A 17,725-nucleotide genomic window follows, 5' to 3' on the forward strand; every position below is an offset into this window, starting at 1 on the left:
TCCTTGTGCCATGCAGTTCGTCGCCTTGCCAGCGCGCAGTCACCATTCTGGAGCCAATTAATTCAATTTATCCTTCGTTTATTGTGTGATGTTACGATGAACTAACATGCTATGTCATATATACTCATTGCTTGCTAAATAGAGTTGAGTTTAGGATGATAGAAGTATAAGATTGATCAGTGGTCAAAAGGGATAATTATGTATTAAGTATCTAGGTAATTAGGGCTGAAACACAAGGCCTACAGGCTGAGGTCTGTACAATTGTAGCTTAGCCATTCTAGGCCTTAGGCTTAGAGCTAAGAAATGCTGACATAAGTAAGTGACCGAAGAATAACCTGATGCCCATAAGATTACGGGGAAAAGATGGACCAATGGGTACATGCCAAGATGGGCAGGGACGGTGTCCCTAGTCTCTGTTTGCCAGGGGATGGATCACTTGTCGATGACCTGTTCTGCTCATTCCCTCTGGGGCACCTGGCACTGGCCACTGTCGGAGACCGGACACTGGGCTAGATGGACCTTTGGTCTGACCCAGGATGGCCGAAAAATTAACTGGAGGATTAATTTTGATTACAAGCTACCCGGCAGTCACATTGCTCTAACCCACGTTCTAACTGCAGTCAGAATTACATTATAAAATAAGGTGCCCAGATTGGGAAAGTGGGTTCCCTAGGGGAAAACTCCGGCAGGAACCATCCCTCTACTGATGGTCCGTTGGCAAGGCAGCCATCAGCCGCTAAGGATGGGAGGAGGAGGATAGGTGTACCATGGGCATAGGTCTCGCTAGGATTTCTGGGTGCTTCTGGGTGCTTGGGTGAGCGTAACTGTAAGTCTAACGTTCAGAAAAGTTGTACCCCAACCTGGACGTGGCGCTTGTGACTCTCTGTGTGGTCACTCCCCTTGGTCTTTGTGCGTCCCTAGAGACTCCACCTCTGAAGCCAGTAGCAGACGTGACTTTCGCTTGCTTGAGCTTGAAACTACAGACCCCAGAGCCGAAGCCCCGGGGGCGTCAGACCACAGTACGCAATTCACGGGAAACAAACTCAAAGGCACAGGTTCAAAATGAAAACCCGAACCTAGTCCCTCTAAACGGGGTCAGTTTTACAAATGTTTCTTTGGTTTCATTTTGGAGTTGGGGGTGACTCATGAGAGAGTCACAAAGGGGGGCACCAGCTAAAGGGGGGGGCACATGACCTCCCCGCATGCCCCCCCATGTGACTCCTCCCCGGCATGCTCAGAGTTGGCTCCTGTCCCCAGAAGCTGAGTCTGGGCGGGGGCAGCAGCATGGGGCAGCGTGGCTGGAAGATGAGAGGCTCTGGCCCCGCCCCTTCCTCTCCCCGCCCGGGCTGGCTGCTGGGGTCTCTTGACCCTTTGTGCCCCTCCCACGAATCGCCCCCAAGCAAGACCAGACAGAAGGCACGGGGCAGTTTAAACACACGTAGAAAACGTGGACTGGAGTCATAAAGACGGGCAAAAGTAGGGTTTCCAATTGGGAGTGAAAATATTTGGCGTGGATTTCGGTGGCCTCAGTTAATCCTCTTTATGAATCCTCCTGTTTTCGCTGGCTCAAAGAGCAGCCATTCCTAAGAGGGTTAGCACGGCAATCGTCCAGTCTTGTCTGTGCAATGAACTCTCAGGATACAACCTGTTGCCTCCTTCTTTGTGACAGTCAACAGTATTTGTACCGACGGCCAGGTGACCAGAAGATAAGAAGGTTCTTGTCCCAGAAGCAGACTACCCAGAACTAAACCCCATGAATTCAGTATCTTGCAGGGACCCTCGGGGTGGATGACAAGGACTCGCACACTGAGGACAAAGTGCAGCCTTAGAGATCTTTATTAAACCAAGGAATAAAGGCAGACAAGCGCCAAGCCACGTATGAAGCTAGGAATAGGACAGCTTCGGGGATATGTGGCACCATTCCTTGCATAAGCTCTTAGACCTGCGTACTCACACCCTTCCTGGAGGCCCTGGTGGTAAGAGACGAAGGCCCAGCCCTGTCTCTGGCATGCCCAATGAGTCCGACGGGCCAGGTTCCCCCATGCCCAGGGTTGACGGCAGCGAACAGTAGAGCTGAAAGGTCAAGTGGTGGGAAGGGCTCTTCCAAGCTAAGCTCACCACTGGGTCCCAGCCCAGGGCCCCATAGCGGCAAATAGGTTTGCCGCCCAATCGACGGGGAATCCGCCCGAAACACACCGAAGTTGCGGGGACACTGGCTAGTTCCTCCCTCAGCTACTTCCCACCGTGACTCCTGCAGTTGAAGACTCGGCATCCTTGGAGCCTCCAGGCCCCTTGGGCGGGGCTGCTCCCAGCCACTGCAATCTCCCTGGGGCGTCCGCAGGTACCTGAGCACCTGTCTGGGTCCTGGTGTCTCCTGCTCCCACGGTCTGGGGGTCTGGCTGCTCCCGGGCTGGAGCCGTCACGGCGCACCCTTCCTCCTCGGCGGTCAGCCCAGACTGAGGCTGGGCTGCTCCCTTTTATACTGCAGCCGCAGCCGGAGCATGCCCAGCAGGGGCGAGGGGGCGTGGCTTCTGCTGCCAAGAGTGCTGGCTTAACCCCTTCCTCGCCAGTGTGGGGCAAGTTCACCCCATCACAGGCTCCCACCCAGACAGCCAGGTCGAATATGGTGAGGATTACTGAAAAATCTTGTTCATCATATATGAAGGTCTACCAGTCTCAAGGGATCGGACACATCACCCACCGCGTCAATGAATATTTCAGATCTCACCCAAATATGCGCTTACAGCCAATTCTTATTAACCAAACTAAAGTTTATTAAGAAAAGAAAAGAGAGAACATATTGTGGTTAAAAGGTCATTATAGATATAGATATGACTGTATGATATATGGTGCGTTCTTAGGGCAGGTTCATAGTAGGAATTTTGGCTGATGAGTTGCAAAAAAGTTCTCCCCAGAATCAGCTCATCGGGTTATAGTCCAACTAGGCAGTCCATATACAGAGTTTGTTCAAGTTCTTCCACGAGAACCAGCAGGGTGATCCAGACTGGGGCTGGACACCTCAGCCTTGCGACTCCAGCTCTCCCTGACCAAGTTTAATCAGATCTGAGATCACAGGGCGGGGGCCCGAGAGTTCTTTTGTAGATCTCTGACAGCCTCCTGACAGCAGCTATTCCTTGGTAATCTACGGTGTGGCTTTGCAGGAAAACCTCCTATTGCCTACGTATACAAAGGTGATTGCATTCACCAGCGTAAGGTAATCCTCCATTCAGCCATTCACAGTTTACTACAGGCTTCAAAGAGAAATAGAGACAATAATGACATTGCACCCAAGTTCCATCTAAACGTTAATATCCCCTTTTGATCCCGGAATCAACAGACTATAGTAAGACAGGAACTGTCTGGTTACATTGTTAATCTCTAACAAGATATCGGGAAACACAGACCAATAGAATCACTATCTTCTTCCAGTTCTCTAATAGTATAAGTCTACATTTCAAAGCTCTCGTCTATCTAACCTGGCTTCGTTAGCTATTTATAAGGAATAGCCCTAATGATCATGTACGTACTTTTCTCATATGTCTTTCAAGGTAGAATTTGGGTCATTTAGCCTGCTAGTCACTTAACCCTTTCTGGCCCCGTGTCACCAACTCATTAGCTAGTTCCTGAAACTGAGAGGGAACCATCAGGCCCTCTCTCTATGCGAAAGGTCGCAGTCCTGCCCTACTTAACTAGACTTCTGCTAACTTGCTTAAGCTAATGTCTTACAGGAGGCAGGCCTGTAGTTTCCTTGCGTTATAGCTGAATACAATAAAGGTTAAATAGCCCTACAGGCTAGAAACAAATCGATCTCCACAGGAAAATAGGTATTTAGATTTAGGGTCAAACAGCTTCTCTACAGGGGGAAATTGAAAGGAGAATTATAGCTCTATAGAATTTCTCCGCTTTACACACAGTCAAGGGGTACAGAGTGGCCACATGGGGAATCATGCTGGCGTTGCTAATTATTCCCCTCTAACGATGCTGGTCCATTTCCCCATGTCGACACACTCACAGACAGCTGATCTTTGGTGAGTTTTTTAGCACCTTATGAAGTTAGAGAAAGAAATATACAGATATGTGGATTTCCTAAGAGCTTCCTGACTTAGCTGACCGACAGCAGTTTAAAGGTACAGGGATACACTTAGCTAAGGCAAAGGAAATTCATTTATATATTCCAGTTTCTAGCCACCTCCATCTCTGACCATTTTAAAATCAGGGCTGGGAAGTTGATCGAAGAGATCTTGCCCTAGTCCAAAGAGGAATTAATTCAGGGACGTCCTAGGGCCGATATTAGACAGAAGATGATGATAATGGTGGTTCATTCTGGCCTTATAATATGTAAATCTATTCCTGTAGGAATTCAAATTCCAGCTTCAATTGAGCTGTGTTTCTATACCCTATATGCTATGTATGTTTGGTGTGCGCTGTCCCAGGATCCCTCTACCCTGGTCACAGGGAATCTGGGAGCCAGGACTCCTGGGTTCTCTCCCCAGCTCTAGGAGGGGAGTGGGGTCTGGTGGGTTAGAGCAGGGGGGGCTGGAAGCCAGGACTCCTGGGTTCTCCCTGGCTCTGGCAGGGGAGTGGGGTATAGGTCAGTCACCTCACAACCCTACTACCAGCTTTGGTAGGAGTTGGCCTAAGACTTGGAAGATGAACTTCAGGAAAGTTTCAGGGAGCTCGCGGAGTAGTTTCTGGCACTTCTTAATGACAGTCACCCACATGGTGGCGCTGACGCTGTAACTGACCTTCCCGTCGATGAGGCACACGTTCACTTTATTCTCCCCTTTCCCAGAGACAAAGACCATCTCGCCCCCATCGCACTCAATGACGAGCTGGGCGTTCTTCTGCAGGCAGCCCGGCTCAGCAGAGAAATCCCGAACGGCCACATTCAAGGCCTCCTTGACCTTCTCGGGAGTCCCCGCCAGACCCCTCACCTCCCGCCGCACACCCTCCAGGTTCTCAGTGCTGTGTGGCTGTTCAGAGAGACGCATCCTCTCCCGATACATCGCCCAGCTCTTCACCTTCACCTTGTAGCTGGGTTTCCCGTCACAGCAGGTCACGGAGACCTCGCAGTCCCCATCTTCGGAGATCAGCCGCAGCTTTGTCTCCTCCCAGGCGACGCACATCCTGGGGTTGTCCCGGACACACTCGGGCTCCTTGGGGAATTCCCGCAGCACCAGATCGAAGCAGCGTCTCAGCTCCTTGGTCGTCACCTCCCAGGACTCCAGCCTGCCCCGGATTCTCTCCAGGTTCCCCACACTCAGCCTTTGCGGGCGAGTGCGTAACCTCTCCCGATACACCGCCACTGTGGGCTCCTTCACCCCGTAGCAGGGCTCCCTGTCGCCTTCGGACACAGCGATCTCACATTCCCCCTGGCCCGACACAAACACCAGCTCAGTCTCGTCGCTCTGGATGACCATCCGGGCATTGTGCTGCACACACCGGGGCTCCCGGGGGAACTCCTCCAGGGCCCGCTCAAAGCCGGCTCTCAGGTCCTCGTCCAGCAACTCCCACTTCTCCAGCGCATCCCGCACATCCCGCAGGGACTTGGTGCTCAGCTTCTGTGGACGGGAGCGTAACCTGGCCAGGTACACCTGGGCCGTTGGCTCTTTCACCTCATAGCAGGCCCCGTAGTCAGAGATCCTGATCTTACACTTGCCCTTCCCAGAGAGGAACGTCAGCTCAGTGTCGTCGCCCTGGATGACCATCCGGGCGTTGTTCTGCACACACGGGGGCTCCCGGGGGAACTGCTTCCAGGCCCGCTCAAAGCCGGCTCTCAGGTCCTCGTCCAGCACTCCCTGACTCTCCAGAGTATCCCGCACACTCTGCAGGGTCTCCATGCTAAGCGGCTGGGGATGGGAGCATAACCTGGCCAGATCCATGTCCCCAGTGAACTCTTGAACATGGTTGTGGGGTTTCCCGTTGGTGTAGCCCATTGTGATCTCACACCCGGCCTTTCCAGACCCCTCGGGTCCTGGCAGTGCGTTGCCTCAGCTCATGGGACACGTTCCAGAGGGATTCGGGTTCTCCAGCCGCAATGACGCTGAGCTGCCCGCTGGGCTTCACCCGATGTCCCTAACGCTGGCTCTCCGGTGATGATCTAAGGCATGGGGAAATGCACGAGCCGCGTGCCTGGCAAATTCCTGCTTCGCCCAGCGCCCGCTCCTCCTGCGACCTGGAAGATGAAGGAGATCATCTCAGCGGGGGCTCGACAGGAAGGGACAACGAGCTACTCAGATCGATACAGCCAGATCCCCAGCAGGAGGAACTCAACACCGCTCTGCTGTCAGAGCGACGCCAAGTGACCCCAGCTGGGATTGGGACCCATTGACTCCAATTTACACAGTCCTGCTGGGAGTGGGGGGGTGGGGGGTAGGAGGGTGAGCACCGTTTACATTGTTTTTGTGTGTGTGTGTGGGGGGCAACTCTCACTGTGATACCAGGGGCTAGGTTACAGACACGAGTCGACCTGAAAAACAGCAAAAGCCCACCACTACCCTGCAGGGAACTGCTTCCAATCTTGTGGTCTGGCAACAATTTGGCTGATGCACACGATCCATGTTTCATTACACCCTAACTGAAAGACTGGTTCCTGGGACCCCGCAACTGAGCAGAAGTTTCTGTATTTTTACATTTCCCGTGCACACCTGATTGACGGTCGTTCCAAATTTAGGAGAATTTCAAATATGTTATTGAAAATCTTGGAGCCCGGAGATCAAAACTAAAAATGAAACAAGAGGGGCCACAGTCTGTTCTCATTTAGACAGCTCCAAATTCAGAATCATGGTCGAACCCCAGGCAGTTACTCCAGATTTGCAACAGTGCTAAGGAGAGCAGAGTTTGCCCCTTTCTGCTTGTTAGTTGATATTTCGGGGGGAAGCCATTGCTAGAGACAGCGACGGGGAGGGATTCTCCGCTAAACCCCCTTGCGAAGTGAAGAATTCACTTAGCACAACGCACGGTAAGTGTTAAAGTCTACCTCGTTACTAGCAAAAAGAACAGGAGGACTTGTGGCACCTTAGAGACTAACCAATTTATTTGAGCCTAAGCTTTCGTGAGCTACAGCTCGTGTTTCTTTGTAAAACTGCTTTGAAGTAAAGATTGGAACAAACATGGCCTCCCAGTAACATCAGATCTTTGTGTAGGACCGATTGCAATGAATTAACTATGGGAAAAGGTCCATCTGTATGGACATCATCCACTACAGAACCCTTTCCCTGGGGGGGTGAGGGAAGGGGGTACCTAGATATAAAATTGAACTGGGGGGCTAGGTCCTTAAACACGTACATCCCGCGGTATTCTCATCCAATGCTTGTGCCCAGGGAAATGAAGGTGGTGATGGCTCCCACTCTTTTTGTTGAAGCATTGGAGAGGACACGAGAAGCGGGGGAGATAAACCCCTCTGGATAATTCAGAACTAGCCCAGTGTCGTGCATCACTTCCCGTCTCGGAGCTTTTCCCTCTCATTTCTTCAGGGCTCTGTTCTAGGCATTTCAGAAATTGCGCTACGCCCCGTCCGTGAAAGCACGGTGACTGCCCGGCAGACAGCCATAGATGTCAGCTGTGAAAGGTCAGAAAACTTCTCGAAAATACGACGGACTCAGCAAACGTGACACAGATCCATTGGGCAGATCAGGGCCTGAGAGAGGGCGATCAAACCCTCTGTGGGGGGAATTAGGGGTTGCAATTCGCAGCCCAGAGGATGAAGGAGAGGCAGGATCCAGGGACCAACAATCCAGCCCTGCCCCGTCCACCCCAGGAAAGTTCAGCGACGTAGCTGCCGGGGGTGGTGCAAGCCCAAGGCTTTGGCTGGGGGAGGCAGGGCACGGAGCGTCCGGCGCAGAGCCGTGTGTGAGGGCCAGGCCGGGGAGCCCCAGCCAGGAAATCACAGAAGCCACAGCTGGTTGACACAGCTTAGAGAGGGGATGTGTGACTGTTACACTTACAAAAAGAACAGGAGGACTTGTGGCAGCTTAGAGACGAACAAATTTATCTGAGCATCAGCTCTCGTGAGCTACAGCTCACTTCACAGGACTGCATCCCATGACGTGAGCTGCAGCTCACGAAAGCTGATGCTCAGATAAATTGGTTCGTCTCTAAGGTGCCACACGTCCTCCTGTTCTTGTTGCGAAGACGGACTAACACGGCTGCTACTCGAGACCTGTTACACTTACACACACACACAGAGCGTTGCATGCCTGTCTTTAAGGGCCAGGGCTTGCTTCCTCCACACCCTGGCGGTTGCCACGTCTGAGACGCAAAATTTGGCGACTTGCCACCTCCTAGCAGCAAAACGGGCCCCAGCTCGGGCTCAGTCTCTGCTCCCAGACATACAAGTGTGTTTACTAAGCTCCAGCCTGTCTAAAAGATCATCCTAATGTGCGGGCTGCAGGCAGAGATCACGGGGGGGGGAGAGTTTCCAGCCCTGAGCTGTGCAGACGAGATCATGGGAAGGGCCCTTTGTGGGTTTGACACCTGCGCCAGCCCTGGGGCTTTGCAGGGAATCAGAGCAAAGGCCAGGAGAGAGAAAAACGCAAGAAACATCAGTGCTACTTACTGGGGGGCAGATGGCAGCGAAACTCCCCTGCTTCTTCTGTCTCCTCCCGCGTGCAGTGGCCTGAAGGATTCAGACACACCCCGGATGGGACAATTTCCTCTTTCGCTTTCCGTTGGGCTCACAGCAAACATGCCAAGAAGCCAGAGAAAAGTGAAAACACTCGGGCCGGAAGGCTGCGACGTCACACAACGTCTTCACTGAGAATCGAGAATCAGGCCGGTCCCGAAGGCAGGGGAGCAATAGGTGTGTTCGCCCAGGACGTGGGGGATGGGTGTTCGCCAGGCCGCCACTTTATGAGTCAAATTACCTCCCAGGTGCACAACAGGGGACAGCCTGGCGTGGTCACTCGCTCCCCATTGTCCACCCCAGGGCCGGGGGGAAGGGAGGGGAAGGGCTCCAGCTGTCACAGCGGAGGACCTGCTGACTAATAATCTTAGCTAGCACTTTTCATCTGTAGATCTCAGAGCGCATCACAAAGGAGGGTCAGGACCATTATCTCCAGTTTACAGGGGGGAAACTGAGGCAGGAGAGGTGACTCACCCCACAAGGCGGCGGCAGGAAGGGGAAGCCTGGTCACCGGAGGCTCGGTCCAGTGGTCTGTGCACTAGAAAGTGATGACCCCCCCACCCCCATGGCCATCTCCCAGCCTGCCTTTCCCCTGGGCAGCAGGGAGGCTGGGACAGTATCCCTTTAATAGGGAAGGGAGTAGAGGGTGGAGCCAGAAATTTCCATGGGTGTTGGGCGGGGCTGATGTTTGACAGCTGGGGCAGGGTAAACTGAGGCTGGGTCACTTCACAAGGGGCTGGGCTATGTCCCACCATGACCCAGCCATAGAGTAGGAGGAGAGAGAGTTGATCACTGGATAGATTAACTTCCTCAGCCTCTGGGGCTGTGACTCAGGGCAGCGACTTCCCTCCGAAATGGAGGGGATCTTAGGTCAAACACTAGTGAGAGGGGAAATGGGGCGGATCCGTGAGGAGATTTTCTGTCACTATTTGATCATTGGAGAGCAAAGCAGGATCAGTGGGACGGGATTTTTGTATCCATCTTTGATGACGAGCTCAGGGCCAGATTCTTAGTCTGGCATCTGATCCGAGCCGGATTCTGATCTCAGTGACCCCTCGTAGGAAGGTGAGATCTCTTCCTTTCCTCCCCCTGTCTCCCCCCAATCTAGGATCAACGCAGATATCACCCGTGATAGTCGACAGCCTTAACGCCCCCGAACTAAGAACACTTTACCTCGTGTCCTCTTCAGCTGCTGAAACACAAACAGCCAGAGAGTCTGAGCTAAGCCCCAAGGTCTAGGACCCGGGATCCGGGCTCCTGAGAAAAGTTGGAAGAACTTTGGCCGTTTGTAGGGCTCAGCCTTGCCCTCCCGCTCCGGGAAATCTGGAACGCCCGGGCATTCTGCCTCCAAAAGGACTCTGGGCTTCAACAGAACTTCTCGGCCTTGCCCGGGGTTTTGCAGGACGTGAGTTTTCTTTCCCAACAGGATAGCGAAAAGCAAAGCAGACCTCCCTGACCTGTTGAGTGTCGCCCACCTCCTGAGAGTTCAGGGCAGACTGCAAGCCTGGGGGAAATGACCAACAAGCTGAGAACATACGTGGACCTCGCCCTGCAGGGGTTCAAGGAAGAGCCCTCGGGCATACAGGACAACGCCCAGATATTGATCCAGTGCAAAGGAACGATGTTGGAATTTAAATCTGGAGATGGGGAAACGAGATCTACGTGTATTACAGCAACGGGGTGCCGCAGTACAACATGGAAGAGCCAACCATGGAGGTGTATCTGGCCCGGCTGCGCTCCCACCTGGAACGGCTCCAGGTGGAGAACCTGCTGAGGGTACAGAACCGACTGCAGGCCGGGGAAAAGACGACCGAGCTGCTGAAACGGGTGCGAAAAGGATGGAGACCGCTGCCCTAAGAGAACAAAAGCCATGCAGGTAATGAGACCATTCGAAACAACCAGCCAGGGGGGTTATACAGAGTGTCTCTTGTCAGACACACAAACGAGCAGTTTAAAAATCACCATTTCACCCCCAGTGAAATCTATGTTGGGTTTTGTTAATTCACTTTCTGGCTTCTGAGCCTTACCTTGGAAATGTGACCCTGTGACTGGGGTCCCGGGGGGCCACTCCGAGAGTGCGCAAGCAGGGCAAATGGCAAAGAATGGGGAGAGGATCCCCCAAACTGGTTTATTCTAACAATTAGAGTCACCCAGCCAGTAACAAAACAAACACCTTCCTGGCTACCCAGAAGCCAAAACCGCCGTTCCCTTGACGTAGGGCTTGTCTCTATGGGAGAAACGAACCAACATCGCTGCTCTGGCATAATTATTCCAGTATAATTTAGCTCTTCCAGAAAATGTGATATATACCTGTGACGGGTTTGGTCACAGAGATCCCCTTGGGACTGTCACCTGATGTGCTGAAATTACCACTGATCCTGTTTTCCCTGCTAGTCTAGGCCCCCAGTACCCTGTTTTGCTGAGCCAGACACGCTAGCCCGCTACAACACAGACTGAAGGCCCGGGCCATGCCCCCAAAGCTACAGACCTTAATTGAAAACAGCTTAGCAAGTTACCTATCTCCAGCACTCAGATACCCAGCCCCAAGGGGGTCTAAACCCCAGAAAAATCGGCCTTACACTGTATAAAATTTTGTATGGTACAAGTTCATGTTGGTCGCCCTCTTTATCAAAGAAAGAGAGAGATGCACAAACTGTTTGCTCCCCAAGTAACAGTTACTTACACTGGGTTTATTAATAAGCAAAAGTGATTGTATTAGGTATAAAAGGTAGGATTTAAGTGGTCATAAGAGATAACAGACAGAACAAAGTAAGTTACTCAGCAAAATAAAACAAACATACAAGGCTAAGTTTAATACACGAAGAAACTGGTTACAAATGATAACTTCTCACCCTCGATGTTATTTCAGGTAAACTCTTTCTCAGGTCAGTTGCATTTTCTGACCTGGCTCAAGCCTGTCCTCTCCCACCCCTGTAGTTACCATCCTTTTGTTTCCAGGTGCTTTCAGGTATCTCTTTTGGGGTGGGGAGTCCATCTCTTAAGCCAGCTGAAAACCCTCTTTGTTTGCTTCCCCTGCCTTATATAGAATTTCCCTAAGGCGGGAAACCTTTGTTTGATGTCCCACCTCCCTGTGGAAAAATACCAGCTTCAAGATGGATTCCAGGATCAGGTGACATGGTCCCATGTCTCTGTAAGACCCCAGTCTCCATTATTTATGGGCTGACCCACAGGTACGCAGGAAGGCTTGCAAGTAAACAAAACCATTTGCAGCCCAGTGGGAGCCATCAAGTTCCTAAAGCACCATTAATGGCCCTGAGATGTATCCTTCCTATTCCTAACTTCTAATACAGGAATGATACACACGTACAAATGGGAAAACCACAATTCAGTAGATTACAACTTTCCCAATGATACCTCACATGAGACCTTTCACATAAAGCATATTCCAGTTCTGTCATATCCGTATTCATAAGCAGATTTTCATAAAGCATATGGAGTGCGACGTCAGCATACATCCAAGCCAGGTGTGAAGACACAGCTACACAAGTGGAGAGCTGATAAATGAAGAGATAATTAAATGTGTAAAATGTAGGAATTCTGGTTGAATTGTTTTCCAGTTGCTGGATCATTGAAGGGCTATTGAATCTTCAGAAGCTATTTTACGGAGCTGTGACAGAAGCTATGGAATCAGGGAGCATTCAAAGACTGTCGTGTTAGCTTTATAAACTGTTCGGTGTATCTTGCCGGGTTTGTTACTGGCTGTATTCATGGCTCTAGGCTTCCTGCAAGCTTCGGCAGAGGGATCTGAATGCCAAAGCAACGCAGAGAACAAGAGTTTTGAAGTTTCACCCCTTTGGGGGAAAAATTTCAGGCTGGCGTGACCTGGTTTAAAAAGTTTAAGATGACAGAGGACGTGAAAACTGATCTAAAAATGACAGGGAGAGAAAGAGCTGATGGAGAACTGATAGGCGTGAGACATTGACTCCCAGAACTAGGTGTTATGGGAGGACCCGAGGTCTCTTCCAATCCTAAACTATCATTCTATGTCCTGGTAAGTTAGGCACCCAAAGAAGCTGTTCATTGTTTTAAGATCAGTTTTCTCTGCAATGCTCTTGTCCTGAATAAATAGTATTTTGCTTCATGAAAGCCACCCAGCCACTGGATATCGCTGTAATTGTCCCCAACGATAACAGAACTCCGCCCACAATTTCAACTCCGCCCACCACCCAAGCTCCACCCTCTCACAAAAGATTGCGCGGATTTTAGAATAGGCTAATCCCCTTTTCTTCTTGACTGCTTGGACCAACAGCAAAATAGTTAACCATCAAACCATATAAATAGTCACCATTAGGTTCCAGAGTTAACAACCTCCTGAAGTGAGTCGGAGTAGCTCACAGCCTTCAGAGCTGTTACTGAAGGCTGCCTGCAGATTCAGACAGATGTCACAGCCTCAGTGATACAAGTTTGAATTTTTCATTGTCACCACAAAGGCCAGAGATGAAGTGTTTTAAATGAAAGCAGAGAAGTGGGTTTGTGGGAGTGTGTGTTGAGTCACGTGCGTTCTGAGTGTGTCTCTGCAGTGTGTATTTTGTTATCTGCGGATGGTTAGGTGTATGTTGCATAGCTGATCCGTGTGTGTGTGTTGATCTGTGTCTCTGTTGTATAGATGTGTCATCTGGGTGCACTTTGTATATGTTTTCATTGTGTCTGTGTTGACATTTTGTGTAGGCTGCATGGGGCGGGGGGGGGGTTGATTTGTGTTGGTTTTGTGAGTGAGCGGCCTGTGTTGATCTGTCTGCTGCCTGCAGGCAAGTTGGTCTGTGTGGTGTTTGAGTATTTGGCTGTCCGTGTGTGTGTTAAAGACCCAACACACACTCCCTCTCATGTCCCACCTCCCTCCCCCCGGTAGCTTTGAGCCGGGCTTCCAGCCTGTTTGGCTCGGGGAACCCCCAGCTCCGATTACAGTAACCGGAGTCAGCGCCTGTGTTATTCAGAGCTAAAAATAAGGGTCTGAGAGCTTGACATTTGGAAAGAAAGTGAAAGCATCGGTTGTTGAGAGGCAGGGGACGGAAGCTGGGACAACTCCCCCGGACGCTTCCCCAAACCTGGCAGGTAGGTCACATGCCTCTTCCTTTCCTCATTGTGTCTGTCCCTGCCATCCCAGCTCAGCTCTGCCGTGGTCCCCATGTCCCTTCACCCTCGGGTGCCCTCGGGAACAGGCTAGCTCGTTGTGTGGCCTGAATTACCCCTTGCACTCTGAGCCTGGGGGAGCCGGGAATACAAAGTCCCTTCGCCGTCCTGTCCCACCGCTCAGGGGGCCTCGGGGAAGAGCCACGTTCAGCGTCGCCTCTCAAGACAGCTCTGAAAGTTTAACACGTTTCTGCCCCTCTTCCCGCATTGTCAACATGAACAGGCCTCAGCTGGGAGGGAGGGACCAGGAGCGGGGAGTTCCTGCTGCAGGCAAATGTCTTCGCTTCTCCGTGAACCTTACCCTTAGTTTCAGGAGTTGTGCAGGTGGTAACAGTCTGGTTCAAGGGCTGTACCAGCTATAGGAAGAGTTAAATTAAGACCCCACGCCTGTTCCGGCCGCCTGTTGGGCCCCAGGCCCGTTCTGGATGCCCGAAGGGTTGCCAACCCTCCAGATTGTCCTAGAGTCTCTAGGAATTGAAAATTAATCTTTAATGAAAGATTGTGTCACGTGATGAAACCTCCAGGAATACGTCCAACCAAAACTGGCAACCCTACGTTGGGTTTGGGCCCCGGGCCCATTCCAGCTTCCTGTTGGGTCTAGGTGGCCAGTTTTGGTTGGACGTGTTCCTGGAGGGTTCATCACATGACACAATCCTTCATAAAAGATATATTTTTAATTCCTGGAGACTCCAGGACAATCCTGGAGGGTTGACAACCCTACGTTGGCCATGGACCTCGGGCCCGGTGCGGCCTCCCGTTGAGTGCAGGCCCTGGGATAGCTCTTTGAAGGCCCTCAGAAGTCAGAGTCCAAGTGAGAGGCCTGTTGAGTAACTCGTGGGGGTGGGAGAAGCAAAGGACTTTGGACTAGGTGGCGAGTCGGTCACCGTAGAGGAGGCATGAGATGGGGAGAGCACAGGGGAGCTGGGGAGGACGGGGAGGCGGTGTCTAAATTCAGGGCCCTTCTCAGAACCATCTTCCCTTATGATCCAGCTGGAAACACCAGTCCCAGGACAGGAGGGCAGCTGGGGATGGAGGGACACGGCCCCTTTGCTGGGACCCTGCGTCTAGCTGAGACCGAGGAGACAGACCATCCCTCATGCACACCCAGCAGGCGGCTCCAGGAGCTGGAATTACAGGTGGGAGGCTCAGGCGGGCTGAGGTGAGGGGGATTTGGGCACTGGGAACATCTGCAGCTGGGGACGTGCGGTGGCCATGAGAACCGCTGGGGTGAAGTTGGTGGGTGCCATGAGCTACCGAGGCGACTTTGGTCGGCGCAGAGGAGGCATGGAAGGCTGTGGTTACGAACGAGGAAGGATCATCCCGTGCTTAGCCAGCCAGCCAGGGACTCGAATCCTGGATAGTCCCACACACAGCTGTGCCTGTGTCCCTCACACCTGACCCACAGCCCCCAGCTCGCCCAGCCCTGGGCTCCCCCCACACACAGCTGTGCCCATATGTTGTGGGGATTCCCTATATGGAAGAGCCCCACCTTCTAGCAAGCACCCACGATTAAGAATCACGCTTAACTCACCAGGTCCAATTTCCGTGACATTCACCAACCTCATGGCCCTCAAACTGAGACCATTGTCCCTTGCGGTGTCTTCAGGTCCCGACCTAAGGAATTGCAACAGAGCATGAGCTTGGCTGCGAGGTCCAGGAACCGGGAACCAGAGGAAACCAGAATGAACTTGGGGCTGAGGAGCTGCGTGAGGCTGATCTTTGACTTCCTGTGGGGAACATGGAGCATCCTGGCGCCCTGCATCCGAACTCAGATTTGGCCGATACTCTTGTCCTTCACCAGGGGCTTGAAGGACGTGGTCAAGGGGGTCTTGAGATTGCTGTTGAGCCAAACACATCAGACACTGGTGTTGTTACTGCTGCCTGTAGTGATAGGACTCGCGGTATTTTTCTTTCCCCACATGACAGTGAATTATGAAGCTGGAGAACCAGAACCATTAAGTGTTGCTGACCTGCTGAGAGTACAGGGCAGACTGGAAGCCCGGGGGAAAATGACTGATGACCTGAGAGCCTGCCTGGACCTCGCCCTGCAGGAATTCATGAGGGAAACCCCAAGCATCCAGGACAACGCCAAGATGTTGATCCAGTGCAGAGGAATAATGTTGGAATTTGAATCCGGAGACGGGAAACATGAGATCTACGTGTATTACCGCAATGGGGAGCCCCGGTATGACATGAAAGAGCCAACCATGGAGGTGTATCTATCCCGGCTGCGCTCCCACCCGGAACGGCTGAGCGTTGAGAACCTGCTAAAGGTGCAGAATCGGCTGGAGGCCGGAGGGAAGATGACTGAGGTGCTGAGACGATGCTTTGAACTCGCCTTGGAGAAATTCCCCAAGGAGTCAGTGTACCTGCAGAACAATGCCCGGCTGGTGATCAGCACCGTGGGAAAGAGGACGGTCTTTCTCTCTGGAAACGGGGAGAATGAAATCAATGTGTATCCCGACAACATGGGGCTCATTCAGTACGTGGTCAAAGTGCCGGGATGGTGGGCCTGGGTAGCCAGGAATATGGTGACCATAGCTCTCGTTACAATCCCGGTCTTCATTTGCCCAATGACAATCTATCAGAAGACTAGGCAACGTCGTTAAAAACCACTTAACTTTAGAAAACTCCTGACAAACACAGGGTCCTCTATTCATTATTGCCAACTCTTGTCATTTAATTGCATCTCTCACAATGTATGTACCTTTCCTTAAGGCCGCCTGCCATTCATTGTCTACCTGAGAATTTCAGCTTCCCTTCAAAGTACAAAGTAAGCTTCTAGCTCTTACAGTAGCTGAGAGAGCCATGGGAACGAGACCACTAGCGGCTCAATCCTTAGAAATGGAATGAACAGAATCCAGCACAAACAGAAAACAGGGAATAACTGGCTAGTGGGAAAGTATTTCGGAAAAGGGGGTTATAGTGGCTCACACATTGAATACGAACCAATAATGTGATGTAGGTGCAAGACAAGGCTAATATTTTGGGGTGTCTTAGCAGGAGTGTCCAATGTAAGACATGGGAGGTAACTGCCCTGCTTGGCACTGATGAGGTCTCACCTGGAGTCCCGTGTCCAGGTCTGGGCGCCGCACTTTAAGAAAGGTGTGGATAAATTGGACAGAGTCCAGAGGAGAGCAATAAAAGTGATAGAAGGTTTGGAAAACCTGACCTAGTGAAGCAAATGCCAAGATGTCTCTTGATTTCAGGAAGCGTTCCAACAGGCTCCAAATGCATATCACAAAACCATATACACATTATTCCCAAGAGCTAGTCATTTGATGCTGGTACACGACAAAATTCATTGCCATAGAAGCAATGGCCAGTCGTACATCAAAATCCAACACACACTCCTCCATTCTGAGCATGGTAACTATGTACTGACCAAGCGACATATGGTGATTTTGGTCCATACCTCGTTTCCGGGCAATCCACGGCTCCGCACGCATGTTCCATTTGCTTTTTCGTGCTGTTCCAGCTACTTTGCAGGTACAATTAAAAGAAAAAAACACTTCACTTAAAAGAAACAAAACAAACTTATACTGGGCAGAATAGCGAAACCCGAAAGAGAGTAAGTGAAAAGGACGGACTGATGCTACAGAGATGAGAATATAGATCGATATGAAGAGAATGTGACATGTAGGTATGAAGACACGAAGAAGCATAAATGAATAATATAGAGGGTGCAATAAATGAGAGATAACAAAAGCCTGATATAGACAGACAGGAAGAGAACAACAGTGATCAGAAAGATTGGTGTGGAGACACTGTGATAGACAGATATGAAAAGAGAGTGAAAGATTAGATACATACGGAGAGAGGGATAAATTAAGAGATACAGAAAGTTAGATATATAAAGATACAAAGAGAGAGTGACAGACAGAGCTGAGCATAGAAACATGAGAACATATAAGGATGGTGTAAGTGACCAGGGCGTAGGCGGTCTGGCCT

The 17,725-nt window shown here is 51.3% G+C and overlaps 1 protein-coding gene across 1 annotated transcript; it reads right to left on the reverse strand.

The window, feature by feature from the left end:
• Nucleotides 1-2,808: 2,808 nt before the first annotated feature.
• Nucleotides 2,809-8,648, reverse strand: LOC311530180 (uncharacterized protein). Its single transcript, XM_084646653.1, has 2 exons — nucleotides 8,558-8,648; nucleotides 2,809-6,175 (listed from the first exon to the last, which is right to left on the reverse strand). The coding sequence occupies exon 2, from the start codon at nucleotides 5,934-5,936 to the stop codon at nucleotides 4,602-4,604; it is 1,335 nt and encodes a 444-aa protein (XP_084502779.1). The 5' UTR covers nucleotides 5,937-6,175; nucleotides 8,558-8,648; the 3' UTR covers nucleotides 2,809-4,601.
• Between the last annotated feature and the right edge of the window lie 9,077 nt (nucleotides 8,649-17,725).

Source organism: Lepidochelys olivacea, assembly GCF_965140295.1.
Source record: "Lepidochelys olivacea isolate rLepOli2 genome assembly, chromosome: 14".
NCBI classification, from domain to species: Eukaryota; Metazoa; Chordata; order Testudines; family Cheloniidae; genus Lepidochelys; species Lepidochelys olivacea.